The 18,220-nt window shown below is 38.5% G+C and overlaps 2 protein-coding genes across 10 annotated transcripts in view; one reads left to right on the top strand and one right to left on the bottom strand.

The window, feature by feature from the left end:
* ACBD5 (acyl-CoA binding domain containing 5) overlaps positions 1–9,745 on the top strand; it is a 39,401-nt gene extending 29,656 nt beyond the window's left edge. For 5 of the 6 annotated variants that reach the window (XM_046678787.1, XM_046678789.1, XM_046678783.1 and 2 more), the window contains 3 exons: positions 2,645–2,689; positions 3,018–3,124; positions 7,786–9,745. In XM_046678787.1, coding sequence (XP_046534743.1) covers positions 2,645–2,689; positions 3,018–3,124; positions 7,786–7,801 — 168 coding nt within the window. In that variant the 3' untranslated portion in view covers positions 7,802–9,745. The remainder of the gene's footprint in view (positions 1–2,644; positions 2,690–3,017; positions 3,125–7,785) is intronic. The other variant, XM_046678785.1, reaches the window with a different exon arrangement.
* A 6,487-nt stretch (positions 9,746–16,232) lies between these two features.
* The window catches only part of MASTL (microtubule associated serine/threonine kinase like), a 32,429-nt gene continuing 30,441 nt past the window's right edge, over positions 16,233–18,220 (bottom strand). For 2 of the 4 annotated variants that reach the window (XM_046678779.1, XM_046678782.1), the window contains one exon: positions 16,234–17,215. In XM_046678779.1, the coding sequence (XP_046534735.1) occupies positions 17,058–17,215 (158 nt within the window). In that variant the 3' untranslated portion in view covers positions 16,234–17,057. Of the gene's footprint in view, positions 17,216–18,220 lie in introns of all 4 variants that reach the window. The other 2 variants (XM_046678780.1, XM_046678781.1) reach the window with 2 other exon arrangements.

Raw genomic sequence — 18,220 nt, 5'->3', positions numbered from 1 at the left:
TATATTTTCTTTATATTTTGTATTTTCTTTGCAACAGTTACTATTGTATGAGATTTTTCCTTTCAAAATTATTTTCAAAAAAATTTAGTAGTCCTTATTTTAACCTAGCTATAAAATGATAGATAGAATTTCTAAATATGTAAAAGCTACATAAAAGCTACTTGATATTGACAAAGATTTGTTGCTTGACCAGACTTCAGCTGAACCTTCTCTGAGGCCCATCTGTTCACTTCTTCCTTATGAAATCCAGCTTTAGGAGCCCTGCTAAGTCAGTTTATCCAGAACTGCCCACCCTTGATGTCTGATGGGGCTCCTCATGCTCCACGTCCTCCAGATAGTATGTGATCACCCTGGCCTGTCTTCCGCCATGAATCCTCTTGGGTCGGTGCAGCCAGAATCTCCCTCCCCCTTGATGGTTCCTCTGAGCAATTTCCCTTCTGCTGATCCCCACCCTGCTCCTCCTGTATGTTCCCACTTGCCTGTGCTCTATTGGGAATTGATCCCCATCTCTCTCGCCCACTGCAGTGGTCCCTACACCTATAATAATAGCCCCTTCTCCCTTGAATAAAGTCTTCCTAATTGTGCTTTAACAAGTGTCATTGAAATTTTTTTCACAATCTGTAAGCATAAATATCGTTAAAGCAACAAGTCACAACGCTTATTTTACAGGTAGTGCTTGTCACTTCTTAGCTGTAAGCAGGGGTCTTTAGGAATCTTCCTTTGCCTTTTCAAGCCATTTATTACTGAGAAAAAAATCCATTCGTAGTTCCATTGAATAGTTCTGATTCACACTTAGTATGTATCAGTAGTTGTAGCTTTAATGGAGAGTAGTTGTGTCGTCACATTGGGATTCCATCACCTCGAGATCTGTTCTAAATCACACTGACGAGTGTGACCTTGGGTAAGTCATCAGATACCTCGGAGCCCAGTTTTGTAATTCTATGCTTTATTCCTTGAAGTCTGGAGAATCTCTTAGTTAAATATTGTTATGCCTACAAGGTACTATTACAACTAATACCATAAAAATGATTACCTTCTCAAGATTCTTTGAGCATTTGCAACTTGAGTATACTGGAATTGGAACTATTTAACACCTAATGGTCTGTAAGGACTAATGCAACATCCAGAGGCAACTAATTTAGTTTTCCCTGTAAGGTATAGTCATACCAGAGTCCTTGAAATCATATTACCCCTAACCAGGACATTTAAAAGCCTGCCTCCTCACCCTCCCCCACCCCACTCACATGCACACTTCCTGCTGTTCCCACTCTACTTCAGCACACTGGCCGCCTGGCTGTCCTTGATCTTGCAGCAGGATCCCTCCCACCCTGGTCTTTGCACTTGCCAGTCCCTCTGTACAGAAGGCTGTTCCTCCACTTAGCCACAGAGCTTACTATTTTCTTTTGTTTCGATCTTTGCTCAAATGTCAGCAGAGCCTTCCCTGACCACTATTTAAAATTACTCCCAAGTCTCCCCTCATCCAACATGTCCCATCTCCCTTCTGTTTTATTTGCATTTATCACCACCTGACATACTGTATATTTTATCGGCCTATTTGTTATCTGAATCCCTCCACTAGAGTGTAAGCTGTATTAGGGCAGCAATTTTTATCATTTGCTCCCAGCTTTATCTCTAATGCCTAGAATGGTGACTAGTACGGAATAGACGCTCAATAAATGTTTGTTGAATAAGTGAATGAATGATCTCATTAATCTTCACACCATTTCTCTAAAGTTATAATAAATGGAGAAACTGGAGTAATAAGTTTCTAACAACTAGCCTAAGTAAACTTGTGTGTGGGATGAGCCAAATAAGAATGTAAGTTTCCTTAATTAGTTTGAAATTTTTCTGCTTAGTTTATACTTTTCATTTAAAAACTCACAGTACTCACCACAGAAAAAGCAAAACACAGAGGTAACTGTGTGAAGTGAGGGATGTGTTAACTTGATGATGGCCATCATTTCACAATGTATACAGATCATGTTGTACACTTCGCATATATCAATTTTGTCAGTTATACCTCAGTAAAGCTGGAAAAAAGTAAAATAAAAAAACAAAAACCTACAGCAGTCGTGGTTCATTTCTCATAGCTATTGTATACCTCCTCTGCTCTGTCTTACCATGAATTTCCAAAACAGATCTTTGGATATTGTTTACATAATTGTTACAATTTTAATAATCAAGGCTGCAGTTCTTAAATGTGTTTTTAAATTGTTAGTTTGTATGGAAATAAGGAGTTAATAAGAAAAGTTGAGTAGGCAATTTAATAGGAATATAAAAGAAGTAATGGTTCAGATCAATTTGAGGTTTTATTTTGATAATTTTTTACTATTTGAACTCTAAAATATAAACTGTCAAAGATACTTATTTGGCTGGAAGTTTTAGGAACCTTGTCATTTGGTCAGTCCATACTGTATATTATTGTATATTATACTGTACATTATATATATTTCATACTGTATATTATATATATTTCATACTGTATATTATATATATATTTCAGTATAGTCAAAGTATAGTTAGTAGAAAAATACAGAATAAACTAATATTAATTTCAGCTTTTTTAAAAAATAGGAAATAGAAAAATTACTATATGTATTTTTTCATTTTGTCAGAGCTAAATTGCTTTCATTTATATTTCTAGGCAAAATCTTCAACATTACAAACTAGGAAACAGCCCCCTTCACAGGTAAGAAATTCTTTTCTTAAATCTAAGTGCCAGGGTTTCAAATAAGTTACAGTAAATTTAGAATATGAGGTCTTTAAAGTATTCCAAATGAAATATACCCTTTAGAACTTTGAAGTTAAAAATATATTTGTTTTGTGTTTGTTTAAGTCTGAAGTACTCCTCAGAATCTACTTACTGAATTATGCTTTGCAATATAGACTCTCTCCCTCCCTTTAGCCAGGAGTGAGATGTGTTGTTAGTTAGATATTTTCAAAGTTATGAATTAGGTGTGTTTTTAAGTTTATACATGCAATTTGTAATAGATGACCAGCGTATTTTATTTTCTCAGAGACCATCTTGGTGGCCCTTTGAGATGTCTCCGGGTACACTGGCTTTTGCTATCATCTGGCCGTTCATTGCCCAGTGGTTGGTGCATCTCTATTATCAAAGAAGAAGGTAACGCTGGCTTTACAGGTTGGAGTGGTGTTTAGACTCGTGATCTGAGCAGACAGAGCCTTCCGCAGCAGTTAAGGGGACCGATTGTTTTATAGATAGATCGTCACGCTGAACGTTCTGTACTGATCCTGAGACTGAAACTGCCTTGGAAATGATATCTGGTGGATTTCTAGGTACTTGTTAGACTTAAAACATTTTTACTTGCGAGCATCTGATGGATTCGTACACCTTTGATTTGGGCAACAAAAAGAAAATGATTACAGGCTTAAGTTTTGTGGCTTCTGAGGAAACAGTGTTCTTAAAGTCCAGTGTTTATTTTAGGCCCTTTGCTAGTAGTAAAGGACAATGGGTAGGTAAACAGTGCCTGTGTGCTCCCTATACCTTTGAAATATAGGTATGGACGTTTAGGACATTTTCACTCTAGTGGTTGACTGTCTCTAGAAATAGGGGCTATTCTAATTTGGGGGCCAGAATTTCAATTTGGGATGGCAGGACATAACTCGAGTAAGTCTGAAAATAATAGATTGGAATCTTTGAAAGTGCTCTGAGATTGACTAGGTTAGGAATAGCCTGAGGCCAAAACTCTTGGGTTCAAGAAAATCCGTAAAGCATTGTTTTGGACACTATGTAAACTGACTGACTTTCCATGGATGGACAGATAGACAGTTGTTTACCTCACCGGTGGCCTCATGATTATGTTTTCTGTATTTAGTCACCATTTCCCATTAAGTTCTGACATATGGAGAAAAGAAATAGGGTAGTTGATAAGAAGACTTTGAGCACTCTCTTAAATATGTGCAGTAAGACACATTTTTAAAAATCTAGAAGCTTAAATAATTATGGGTATGTTGTTCCAGTACCAAAGAACCCAAGTTTCTACTTACTACACTTGATAACAAAAGCAAAACCAAACATGTCCCCTTTTCTCGTATAAAAGGGATACAGAGCACATTAATGTAAGTGCTCCAATTAGAATACTTTACAGGAGAGAAACTGAAATGCTGGCGACACTGGGTGAATGTTTCAGTCTTCCTTGTTCTCCGATTATGTTAAGACAGTTTGATTTACGTTCATAGTGAACTAAATAAGTTTTCTGGTACATTAATGTTCTTGGAATACACCTTCCCACTTGAAAACACTTCAGTAGGATTTCAGAATCATAAATTGCTTTCTTAGCATTATTTACCCCCTTTCTAATCCATTTGTGTATCGTTTCAGCTTTTAAGATACGGACTTTAAGTCCTTTCTTTTCTTCTTTCACACGTCTTACTTTTCTCCTATGATGGTTGGGTTTAGTGCTGTACAGTGGTTTCAATTCAGGTTTCCCTGATAACAGGAGGGAAAAACAACCAAACCTTTTTTTAATACGTAGTAATGCTAGATTTAAGCCAAGGGAACAGTGGCACCCAAGGTAGGTGTTGACACATGTTGCAGTGTATTTCAAAGTTTCTTCTCGTGTTTACTTGTAGGAAGTTGGGGGTTGGAGAGTAGACAAATTTGGCCTAGGGCAAAAAGGCTAAAGCTTACTTTGGTTAATAATTTATTTTCTACTTAAGGTTGAAGCAGCTTGTCACTTCAGTAAAGACTGAAAAAACAAACTACACTTTGCTTTAGCAGTCACTGAAAATTGCAGTTTTCTAAAATGGTTTTTAAAAGTGTTCCTTACTACTGGGGCTGGCCCTGTGGCCGAGTGGTTAGGTTCGCGCGCTCTGCTGCAGGCGGCCCAGTGTTTCGTTGGTTCGAATCCTGGGCGCGGACATGGCACTGCTTATCAGGCCACGCTGAAGCAGCATCCCACATACCACAACTAGAAGGACCCACAACGAAGAATATACAACTATGTACCAGGGGGCTTTGGGGAGAAAAAGGAAAAAATAAAATCTTAAAAAAAAAAAAAAGTGTTCCTTACTAGTAGAAGTACACACCGTTTCTCCTAAGTGCCCCTTTCACTTGTTCCCAGGTGTCTCTGAATAGAGAAACTCTTCCCTATTTTAATTTTCTACTTTGTTATTATGGACCCTTTGTCAGGTTTTCCACTGTATGTTAGTCCTTCCAAATGGCAAATTATTTAGCACTGCACAACTGCATTTTGATGAGATACAGTGTTTTTATTTATATATGTAACAAATTAACTGGGATTGGCGATAGAGCCATGTTTGGCCCTGAGGGGATTTAGGCCTCTTTTAATCTGGCCGTGTTTAACAGTTCTTAATCTGACAGTTACAGGAATGAAGATTTAGAAAGCAGTGTGTGGTGTAGGGGAGACAGATCTGTGTTAGAGATGAAGAGAAAGATAAAGAAATCTATTGGGATGGGAAAAGTGTGGGCTGGAGAGGGTGTACCCTTCTTACAATAGGGACCATCCTATACCTCACCCCCTCCTACAGTGTCTGGCATGTCATAGGATTTCAGTAAATATGTGCTGAGTTTATGACTGAATGCCCACTCTTGGCAGGATGGCAGACTGAGGTACCATATGACTTGGAAAAGCCTCTATTTTATTTAATAAATACAATCTGGAAACAGACACACTGAGATAGTCTTATATATAGGTAAAATAAGTGGCCATCTGTGGTAAGCTTAAAAAAAATTTTTTTTAACATTAAAAGTAGTACTTAAGGTCCACTGCTTGATTTTTTTTTTTCTAGTATAGAAGAGTATAAATATAAAAGTAACAAGAGATTTCTCACATTTCTCTGTAGTGGATAAGAAGAACATTCTTTGTGTGATATGGAGAGCAACACCTGCAGACCTGTTCAAAAATAGGCCTGAACAGCCTCCGGTGGTACCACCTCTCCCATTACTTACCCTGATAATTCTACTATTAGAGTGATCCAGGAGTTCAATGCTGGAGCAGACCCGTTCAGTCTAAAAGACTACTCTTAATCTGTCACTTTGAAGGAAAGGATGTCCCAAACCACTTTTCTTTATCACCCTGCCCAGATTCATAAATTTGCTGTCACATAGTTTCCTTGGAAACACTGAGCTTTCATTAGAGAGTAATCAATAAAAACTGGGTAGGGGGGCGGGCCCGGTGACACAGCAGTTAAGTTCGCACGTTCCGCTTTGGCGGCCCGGGGTTCGCCGATTCAGATCCTGGGTGCAGACATGGCACCGCTCATGAAGCTATGCTGTGGTAGGTGTCCCACATATAAAGTAGAGGGAGATGGGCATGGAGGTTAGCTCAGGGCCAGTCTTCCTCAGAAAAAAGAGGAAGATTGGCAGCAGTTAGCTCAGGGCTAATCTTCCTCAAAAAAAAAAAAAAAAAACTGGGTAGGGTGGGGAGGATCTTGGGAGAAACATTCTTCAGATGGAGACTGGGGAAGATGGCACTGGCCCAAAATGTCAGGCCCAGGCTTCTGAGGAGGGGAAAATTCTGAGCAGTGCAGCCAGAGCAGAGAGTTCAATGGCTAGGCAGGGGAAAGGCAGAATGTTTATTCCTGGTCCTTTATCTGCTGTTTCTTGTAACTTTTCTCGTCTTATCACACCACACCCTACATTTTGCAAGTTAATTTAAAAAAAAAAAGGAGAAAAAGATCTCATTAAGAGCCTGAAAAACATTCTGAAGTTCTGAAGATAGTGATAGTCATCTATGTCTACTGTGTTTCCCTGTTACAGTAGCTAGAAGATTGGGAGTTCATAAACCAAGTTGTGGGCTTTTTTGGTAAATCTGCCAAGGACCTTGTATAGTAATCTGTGTCATGTGGGTCCTTGGTAAGTGTTGCTAACTGTTCAGCACCTCCCAGCTAACATTTCTGCTAAACCTGGCTGGCACTTGGTCTTTAGAACCACCCACAATTCTGTTCCTCCAGGGGCCTCTTTTCTTCATGCCATGACGGATCTTCTGTAATGTGAAAATTGATCAGATTACGTAAAATGTCACTCCTGCCGAGGGAGTTGCATAAGAGCATTTCTACAGAGGAGAGGCATGAACCTGTAACGAGAGAGTTTCAGGCATTGTGGCATCTTGAGTGCTGGGGAGGGTGGAGATTTTACAGCTGTAAGACCTCTGCCAGAACTCAGATCAGATGTGATTGTTGTGTCTTGGCTGACAAACCCACCCTTCTCTAATAGCTAATTCACTCTGCTGTCGTTAAAACAGACACATTATACATACCTGGGTTGTTGGTTTGTATGTCGGCCCACCCTGCCTCCACTACACTGAGAGCTCTTTTGAGGGCTGAGCGCCTGCCTCGTTTATGTTTGAATCCCCAGTGCCTGGAAAGTAACAGATAACATAATATTTGTTGATTAAATGAATAGTCCTGGTTGTATATCTATCAGCCTTTTGTAGTTTTATTAAGCTTTTTGTTTCACAACGTTTCCATTTTGATAAAATTGTGAAATAATTTGCAAGAATCTGAATGGTATAATAGCCAACTAGAAAAGGATGAGAATCTAGAAGCTAGGAGAGGAGAAATGTACACTTAAATTATTTATTGGAAACTGTTTGGTAATGTGAACACTCACAATTGGATCTTTTGTGTCAAGCTATAAGTCACATGAAGTAAGTTCAGAGAAGGATCATTTGTAATTTTATGGTTTTATTTTGAATTTAAATATTATCGTTATGTTATCCTTCAGGGAATTCTTGGTATGGATGTGTTTCATATTCAGGTTGCATTTATATTCATAGGAAATTGGTTTTTACTTTCTTTTTAAAGAAAACTGAACTGAAGAAATGGTGTTTTACTCAAGAAGACTTCTGGGCCTGATGACCTCGGAATGGAATGGATTGTGGAGCTCACGAGAAAATCTTAGTTTGTGATGATTACACTTCTTTCTGTTGTCTAGTAGTTTGGTTTGTGTACATATATACATATATATATTTTGCACTACACAAATGATAACATTTTAAGGACTAATATTGTTAATACTTGAATAATCAATCTCAACTAGGTTATAAATGGCATACATAGATTTACCCTTGAACTCGAAGGACATTAAATTATTAATTATTGTTTGGTAACCTGTTTACCTGATTATCTCCCATAGAGAAATATAAGCAGCTTTTCCAAGCTACTGTTGTAATAATGAGATCAGATTTATAACCGGGTATTTTTAATTTTCTAAATTAAATATGAGCAAGAATGCAAACCAGGAGTGAATTTCAAATGAGGTTAAATGGACTTTATATCTTAGTCACTGCATTGCCATGCCAAGGAGTAGAAGACTGCGGGAAGAAAAGTCTCCACGTGCTCTTGGTGGGCGGTCCGTGATCTTGGACACGCACAGCGCAGATGTACTGTTCAGGCATCTTCGTTACAAAGCAGAGTCCTGTGTACTAGGCTTAGTTTTTACAGGTGATTCACAGAATAGACATAACCTGCTGATGGAAATGATGACACATGGGCTTAAAGTAGGTTTGAAATGTATTCTGAGCCTGCAGATCATTAATAAGATTTTTATTCAGTCATATCCATTTATTCCTTTGTAATCATTTCTCTTTAACTGAGGATATCTTGTTTCTGCTTCATAGGGTGCTTTGAAATATAAAATGAAAACTTATTTATACTGTTTTTACAAACGGCAAAAAGGAAACACATGAAAATCACTTTTCTGCAACTGGTAAACTACACAGCCTGGACTCTTAACCTCTTAGTGCCTCAGTTTCTCCTTCGGTGTATAATATCTGAGATGAAGCTGTTTCACAGGGGGATTGGAAGGGTTTGCAAGCCAGCAGGCCATATGCTTCTGTATGAAGAGGGCATCCCCAGCTAATGTCAGTGTGTGTCTCTCTGCCCCACCTCCTGTGTTTAGATGAAGACGACGACTGTAATTTAGATCCTTGAAGGCTTCGTTTGGGATTATTCTTCCTGTATATCTTCCAAAACTCCCTGCTTATTTAGATGTACCTTGTACTTTAAAGATTTTTCTGATTCAAAGGCTTAGTAGCAAATAATTTTTAAGCATTCTTGGTATGTATGATGTTGGGTTTAGCATCATGTGTTCAGAGTTTTCAAGAAGAGAGAAGGTAATCTATTCCTAGTATAGAGCATGGATCTTTCTTTGGCTGAAGAACAAAGTGTAAGAATACAATTGGCTTTTCCCAAGACTCTTTTTTCTGTATTTTTTTCCTTTCATGTAACGTGATGTTTTTTATTTTTTAATCCCATCTTGATTAAAATCTGTCTGTCTAAAGGGATCTACTAATATTTGCTTTTAAAAAACTGTCCTCTATTTATTTAGGAAAAAAATGAAGCAAGTAACTGAATTATTCGTAAAAGTAAAGTTTAGACCTGTGGATCAGGGATTATTTTCAAAAATTAGATATCACTCTGGTATCAGGAAATGGTGGCTTTTCTCTTAGGACGTAAATAAAATGCAAATTAAGAATGTAAGCATTTATTATTCATTACAAGCAGTCGGGGTTAACTAATTCCTGGGAATAACCATTTGTATCCTGTTCCAAAGTCTTATTTTATAGTTTGAAAAGCACTTTGCACACCGTTCTTGTATATAGAAGTAAAGATGTAATTATAAGATATAGTGTTAATGCTTTGTTTAATAAGAACCTCATTTAAAATTTTAAATTGACAGCAATGGTATTTTTTTAATGATCTACTTCTTTTCTGTTTCTTTGTTGTAAAACTAAGTTAAAAATAAAAGGTTAATGAGAAAGATATGGTATTTATTACTTGTTACTGCTAAAAGTTCACTGACTATATATTAAGGATTAAATGAGAATAAATAGTAGGAATTCATGGAAAGCAGTCATGCCTCTTTCGAAATAAAGCTGTGCTATTACATGTAATTTTATAAAAATCAGAAACTGGGATAAAGTTTAACTCATTTAGTCATTTGGTTGAGAATGTTTTTGATTTAGTCAAAATCTTAGTTTCAGTTCTTATACCAAATAGATAGCTTCCCACAGCCACTCAGTGCCCCCTTAATCAGCCGTCTTAAATACATACAGTTGGTCTTAGGTGGAAAACGGTAAGAGGGTTTTGTGTTTTTAATACAAATCTACACCTTCTACTTCTACAGATAGTGACAAAGTGACGTTAGCTGTTTGGATCATTTAAGATGTCAGTGTAATAGAAACCTAACTACAGTGGCTTGGCCAAATAGGTTTTGGGCTTTTTTCTCATACGAGAAGTCCAGAGGTAGGAAGTCCAGGGCGGGTAAGGTTGCTTCTACGATGCCTTTAGGGACACAGCTTCCTTCCGTCTTTCTGTTCTGCCATCTTTAGTGTGTGGGTTTTGTCTTCACGCTTGCCAGATGGCTGCTGTGCATCTAGGCCTAATGTCTCCCTTGCAGGCAGGCAAGATTTAGCTGATCAGGCATCAGTCACTTTCTTGGAAGTCTCACACAGGTCACTCCCTCTCCATCTCATTGGCTAAAACTGGGTCTCAGAGTTATGTCTTTGTCTATAAAAAATATTGTTTAAAGAATAAAATTATTCCGGTTTATAGAGATTTAATTTATATATTTAATTTTGCCCATACATGATAGTAAAGGCCACGTCTTTTGGCCTGTAATGCCCCCTCTTCAGTTCTCCTTTCTCTATTTCTTTTTCCTTTCTGTTCTCAACCTTTATTTTCCTGCTGACTTTCTCTCCATCAATCTTCTTTACCAGTGGTACCACACTTTATAAGCTGGAAAGTGATAAATGTCCTTTTTCTTTTTAAAACAAAAGAGAACTTTAAAAAAATTATTTTGTTGAGGTCATTTTAGATTACAACGTTGTGTAAATTTCAGGTGTACATCACTCTATTTCCGTTACAGTATAGACTGCATCGTGTTCACTGCCAACAGTCTAGTTTTTACACATCACCATACATATGTGCCCCTTAGAACTCTTAAATACATACATAATACAGGTGAGGATGTAGCCATTGTTACATTTTTATTCTGCGTAGCACCCTTTCCTCCTCCTTTTGATAACGGCACCACTCTCTGTCCCTCCCTTTGGAGAGTGCTTCTTCCTCCACTCTAAATCAGGTGATTCCGGTGACACTGCTAAATGGAACACCCAACTCTGCCCATTCTTGCACCACCGCAAGCCACAGTAATGGACGTGTGACTCAAACCTGGCCAGTGTATATCCCATTCTCCTGAACACAGTCCCAGTCCCAGGGGTGGGCATATGACCATCAGTGAGGCAGTCAGAGTTATTCTCTGGATTTATTTCACGAAGCTAGGAGAGAGAGCATTTTGCCTTTTCCAGAACGTTACGTAGTTGGAATCATACAGAATGCAGCCATTTCAGATTGGCTTCTTTCACTTAGCAGTATGCATTTAAGTTTCCTCCATATAATTTCTGGTTTCATAGCTCATTTCTTTTTATATTTTTTATGGCTCTGTTTCAATAAAACTTTATTTGCAAAACAAGCAGGGGGCCAGATTTGGCCCGTGGGCTGTAGTTTGCTGACTGTTGATTTAGATAGCTCATTTCTTTTTAGCACTGAATAGTATTTAATTGTATGGATATACCACAGTTTATTTATCCATTCACCTATTGAAGGACATCTTGGTTGCTTCCAAATTTTAGCAATTATGAATACAGCTGCTATAAACGTGTGTGCAGGTTTTTGTGTGGTCATGTTTTCAACTCATTTGAGTAAATACCAAGGGATGTGATTGCTGGGTCATATGGTAAAGGTATGTTTAGTTTTATAAGAAACTGCCAAACGGTCTTCCCAAATGGCTGTACTATTTTGCATTCCCACCAGTAGTGAATGAGAGTTCTTATTCCACATCTGTGCCAGCATTTGATGGTTGTCAATGTTGTGGCTTTTAGCCATTCTCATAGGTGTTTAGTGGTATCTCGTTGTTGTTACACGCTCCTTCTCTTTGAATTATAGCATGTAGGGTTTTTACCCTAGCGTTTCTGGGGCCGTATATCTTGCCACTTGGAGGAGCTTTGATAATAAGGCCAACATCTAGACCTGGGAACTTAGACAAGAGTCAGAAACAGTGAATTCAAGTCCCTTAATCCTGTTATCTCTGAAAACACTACCCCTCTCTTCATACAACTTATTTACATGAGTTAATAAGTTTCCGTTCTTACTTAGTTTAAATTAGGTTTCTGACACTTGCCACTGGTGTCCTGACTAGTAGAGGTAGCTCTTCATTCTCAGGACCGACTGCGGGTTCTGGAGCCAGACTGTCTAGGTTCGAATTCTGTGCAATCATGGGAAAGCCACTTAACTTGTGTTTCAGTTTCCTCATCTATAAAATTTGGATAGAAATATCTCATAGGGTTAATATTTGTAAAATGCATACAACAGTGCTCAGGATACAGTAAGTACTTAGTAACTGATAGCTCTTTGTGATGGTAATAATCATTTTATTATTTCACACTCAGTACTTTTACAGAAGCAGGACAAGAAGACATAAAATCCAGCTCCCTTTTGCAGGTTTTGAAAGTGCTATGAAGAGACAGATACTGGGAACTGGTGCAACGGTACAGATATCTTTTTTTTTTTTTAAACAAGAGCCAGTCTCTTTCACATATCTTCTGGATATTATCTCTTTTCTCAAGGATTTTGCTGCAATTTTCTTCCCCAGATTCAAATACTTTTATCACTTTTGGCTGATTATTTTGGTACTTTACCTCCAAGGTCCTAAATAATATGTTTGAACTGCTACTTTTTGGTATTTCTGTTTTAGGAATTATCTGTTTACTTCCTCTTACTGGAATGGAAGATTTCATTGTTTTTCCTTCCTTTACATTCACTGCTCATGTGTATCCCTTTCATTTCCCCACTTTGAAATACAGTTTGTCAAGAACTGTGAAGAGTTTGTTACACATAGCAATATTAGGAGCCAGAGGATCAGCATTTTTATACTCATGCTCCAAGCTCCAGTTCCCAAGGATGGTGCAGAGAGGCCAGATGACCCCCGCACATGCAGCGGGGTGCATTACAGGACAGGGGCTCTGACCTTAGGGAACCTGAATCTTTTATAGTGGGTAGGAAGCAGGCCTGAACTCTACTCCAGAGAGAGACCTTAATCTTTATTCTCTTGGTAAGTATCCTACCATTTACTGCAATCTCTATCTTCCATGGCTGTTCACTGTACACACATCTTTGAAAAGATGGTCCAGGATGAAGGGCAGTCAGTGCCTCACTTGCAGGACATGCAGAAATGCAAGAGAGCCTTTGAGAATTTTCTCCCAACACATCTGTATTATAATTATGGTTAGATCAGTATTCAGGGTTCACATTATTAGGACCATGAAAACACTGTTCACAACTGAGCAATTCCTAACCTATGATTGTTTTCTCTTTCCCACACAGCTTTTTATTATTGCTGGAGTTAACTGTCTTATTTTTCATTTGCTTAGCTTTCTTTATACTTATCAATAATTCAATCCTTAATTCTCCCTCAGTTGTCTAAATAACCTATCAAGACATTCAGATACGCCAGATTCTCTGTCAATTTCAGATATCTGATGAGGTGTCCTGGAGGTTTTTGACCTGCTCTGAACTTGCTGCCCTTGATGCCTGGCACATAGTCCTCATCCTAAGTTCCAACTTGACCATCAGCCTTGGGGTTCTTTTTACCTCCCTCCTGTTAAGTAGTCTGCTTCGTTTATTCAATGTATTCTTCTTCCTTTGGTTTACTCTCTTATTTTGAAGGAAGATGATTTCCAGGGTCTTTCAGAGAGAGAGTGTGTAGGAAGTAAATATTTTGGGACTTGGCATGTGTGAAAATGTCTTTATTCTTCCTCTCGTAAGTTTGAAGACGTCGCCCTGTTGCTTATTTTTTTGTAGTTATAACTGTTAAGAGGTTTGAAGACATGTCAGATGCTTGGTTGTATAGAAAAAACTCGCTTGTTTTTCCTTTACTCTCACACTGTTCACATTCACACTTCAGACACCAGATGTGGGTTTTTCCCCCACACCAAGCAATTCTGCAACACCAGGTGGGTGTCCTACAATTTATCTTAATTCTGACACTAGCTACCTGGAGATGGTGTCAGATCCCAGAGGTTAAGGGTTCAGTCCCACAAGACTGTGCCCCGTCCCCACTTCAAGACTTCAGTCACGAGCCCAGTTTGTTACCTGTGCTTCTGACCATTCAGTTGTAAGTCAGAGGTTCCCATAGCCCCCTCCTTGGGGTCAATTAGTTTACTAGAATGGCTCACAGAACTCAGGAAAACAGTTTACTTACTGTTTACCAGTTTATTATAAAGGACATGGTAACGGATACAGATGAGCGTTGAGATGGAAGACATGCGCAGCACAAGGTACGTGGGAAGGGGCGCAGGGCTTCCACGCCCTCTGGGCACAGCTGCTCTCCCAGTACCTCCACAGGTGCACCAGCCCAGAAGCTCTTCAAACCCAGTACTTGTGGGATTTTTATGGAAGCTTCATCACATAGGCATGATCGATCATTAACTCCATTTCCAGCCCCTCTCCCCTCTCTGGAGAATGGGGCGTGGGACTGGAAATTCCAAACGTCTAATCATGGCTTGGTCTCTCTGGTGCCCAGCCTCCATCCAGGAGCCCACCAAGAGTCGCCCCATTAGAACAAAAGACACTTCTGTCACCCAGGAAATTCCAAGGGATTTAGGAGCAAGAAGTGGGGTCAAAGAGCAAATATTAGAACAAACGATGCTCTTACCACTTAGAAAATTATAAGGGTTTTAGGAACTCTGTGCCACGAACCAGGGAGGCAATATATATATATATTTTCTATTATCGCACACCAGTCTTTTTTCTTCCTCTTTGAATGCTTGTAGGAAGGATCTTCTCTTCGCCCCAATGTCTAAAATTTCACTGTGTTATAACTTGGTGTGTATAGAAAAGATATTTGCTGCAATGATGGATGCTATGTAACAAATGACCTCAAAATGCAATAGTTTAGAAGCATTTGTCCCTTGCTCCTGGGTCTCTGGGTAAGCTGTGCTTATGCTGGACTCAGCTAGGTTTGCCAAAGGTAGGCTGTAGTTTAAGTTCAGTTCTGCTCCACATGCCTCCTCTTCCTCCTTGGACCAGCATGCTTAGTGTCTACTAACCTTCCATTGACCAAAGCTAGTCATGTGACCAAGTTCAAGATCAATGGGATGGGGAAACATTCCAACTACTAGTCTGTTGGAAATGCTGCACTGTTCCATGACAAGGGTGTGGAGTGGATTGGGAACAAGAATCCAATCTACCCCAGTATTGTTCTTTTCATGCTGAGCATTTGGCTCTTGCAGTCTGCAAATGTATGTCCTTCAGTGCTGAACATGTTCTTGATTGATTTTACTCATAATTTCTTTTCCATTTCTCCTTTCCTTCTGTCTGGAGCTCCTGTTATTTGGATATTGAACCACCCGAACATAGCCTTGAAATTGATCTTTTCTCTCCTGTTTTCCATCTTTGTCTTTTTATTCTGCTTTGTGGGAAATTTCTTCAACTTTGAATCTTTCTATTTAGTTTTCATTTCTACTATCATATTCTTGAGAACTCTTGAAATTTTTTTGAGTATTCTTTTCTTTATTCTATACTGGCAGTCCCATTAAGGAACTGGCTTGTTCCTTATTATTAACTTGCACTGTACAGGTGGACAGTCAGCAGCGCAGAGGTTAAGCTGCCCAGGGTCTTTTAATGTGGCAGAACAATGGCTTTAACCATTTGTACTCGATTCCAAAGCCCACTGTTCTTTTCCATTACTTGAAAAAACCATAAAAGGGTGATCAATATTCCTGTGCTTTTCCCTAATTTAAGGGAAGGATGTAATTTATATTGAAAAAGTTCGAACAACTGTATTTCGAACATTTTACTAGAAGAGGTGACTATTAGGAGCATTAAATCTAAGTAGTCAATACACTAAGACAAACTCAGGAAAACCATTAAACCATGGATTCAATTATAGAGCTCTGGTTATAATGGTCTTTCATGGTAACAGTTTTAAACTCATATTATCTTTATCAACTACATTAATAACAGGGCTCTTACTGGGATAGTAATGCAAAGTAAAAACACTAAAGCCAGTGTGCAAAAGGAACAACAGTGTTTAATAGATTAGCAGAAAATTTACATATGGTATGTTTAAATTTGAACTTTGCTCTTTTGGGGGGTAAGTATGCTGAAAGCCTCAATGAATTTAAGATATGACTTGTGAAGCTGAATCTTAGCGCATATATATATATATTTAAAAGAATGATATTGATGTATTGAAGTATGTTACAATTACATTTATTAAGCAAATTATTTTTTGTTCTTTTTTAAGGATCAGGCTGTTGCTGATAATGCTGCATACGTTTTAAATTATTTTAAGACGTAAACCATCACGTGTTTTATTAAGGTTGAACAAGTTGTTAAAATTGCTGCAGGGTATCAAGCACCCCTAAGCTTTCCAGTCCTATTTTAAACAAACATATATTGTAGAGAAAGCACCAAAGCAGTCAAGGCAGCAAAACTGTATTCACAGTGAAGTAAGCTAAACCTCAGTCCTTTTGTTTATTCCTCATTGTCCAAAGGAGTCACACTACTGAGTCAAGGAATTTTCCAGCTGCATTTTTGGAGTCACAATTGCAGGCTTGAATGATTGCCCTTGAGACCACAGCTTTTGCAGGCAATCATGTATAAAACATTACATTAAAATAAAACTGTATGATGTTTGTGATATTTTAATACCAAACTGAATGGTGGACGGAAATAAGAGATGAGAAAGAAAATCAAGCTCGAGGCTCACTCTTTCTCTAGAGTGTTAGTGTCTTTTAGTTTTATTGATGCATTAATTTTCATAAAGTGCAGTAACAAAATAAATAGGATGAAAAAAGCGTTGAGGATCTATATACAACTCTGAGATTAAGAAAAGTTACTGAGTATATTCTTGTCAGCCTTTTAACTCTGTGGAAGCTGTAACATACATTAAAAGCTCATTGATCCAGGTAAAATAATGATTTTTTCCCCCTTAGATCAATCTGGCATTTAGGAGTACATAATTACGCTACCTTATTCCATAAGACAAGGTTAAAGAGAAAATGTATGTGCTATAGACTAAATCCAGAGACCGTCAGGTGCTGAGCATTATTTCTGGCTTCAAAATAAGATGTATCTGTTTCATCATCTGGTTGAGGTATGAAAGGCATCGTTTGATGCTGGAGATTTTCCCAGTCCACATCGCTGAAGAGAGGATGATGTTTCAGCTCTTAGGAAAAATATCACACAGACAGAATATTACGACACCATTACCTAAGTAAGCACTGTTTTACAGGAATTATGAAGAGAATGTGTCACATACATCTTGCCCTACTTTATTATGCCAATTTCATGGACTTTTGTTTAATGTTTGTCTCTCTATTCAACCACGTACTTCACGATGCCACACCCTGTGTCAATCTGTTTATCACTTGACATATGACAGATGCCTGGTCTGTATTTGTCAAATGAGTGAATGATTTGCCTTAACAGAAGCCTGTCTTTCTTACTGCCTGCATCTTATCACATAATCCCTGACTCAGTGAGAGATGAGAGGCTGGCCTACGTGCTGCTACCCTGTGCAGCTTCCGCACCACTGATCTTCTGCCCCATTTCTCATTCCAAGTCCTTGCCACCTGTTTGTGTCTCTGCAGTCCTTAGCACTGTCTATTGCCCTGGATATCTTTGGCAAGAAGCTCATCCTCTGCTCCTGTGCTTCCTTCCCTGTGCTTCATCCTTACGCTTCATGGTGATTTCAAAATATACATGGATGACACATTCTCTTCCTGGTTCTTTGACTTCTTTAGTTTCACTGACTTGCATCTCCACACGCAACCATCTAGCACTACAGCCACATCCTGAATCTTGACTGCTTCCACCTCCACTTACTGCTTCCACAAAATCTCAACTTTGCTTAGCTTTTTAACTACATTTTCAGTACCTGTCATCTTTCCTATTTCTTCTACCTACTAAAATGAAAATATGCTCTTTTGACCACACTCTGCTATTTGGTTGCTAGGCATAACCTCCCCTCTCAACTATTTACTTCATAAGGCAACAATAAAGATGTTGGCAAAAATGAAGTGACAATTAAGGTAGTAAACAGTTAAAAAAGCCCATTCAAATTTAAGGAAAATATTGGGAGAAGAGGACACAGACAGGAAAGAATCATGTGTCTGTATTGGGAGTGATGTGTTGGGAAATTAATGTGTCTACAAGTAGCTTTCCCTAAACT

The sequence above is a fragment of the Equus quagga genome, chromosome 12 (genome assembly GCF_021613505.1).
Source record: "Equus quagga isolate Etosha38 chromosome 12, UCLA_HA_Equagga_1.0, whole genome shotgun sequence".
In the NCBI taxonomy this organism is placed as follows: domain Eukaryota; kingdom Metazoa; phylum Chordata; class Mammalia; order Perissodactyla; family Equidae; genus Equus; species Equus quagga.
This window is presented reverse-complemented; position numbering and strand designations above follow the sequence as displayed.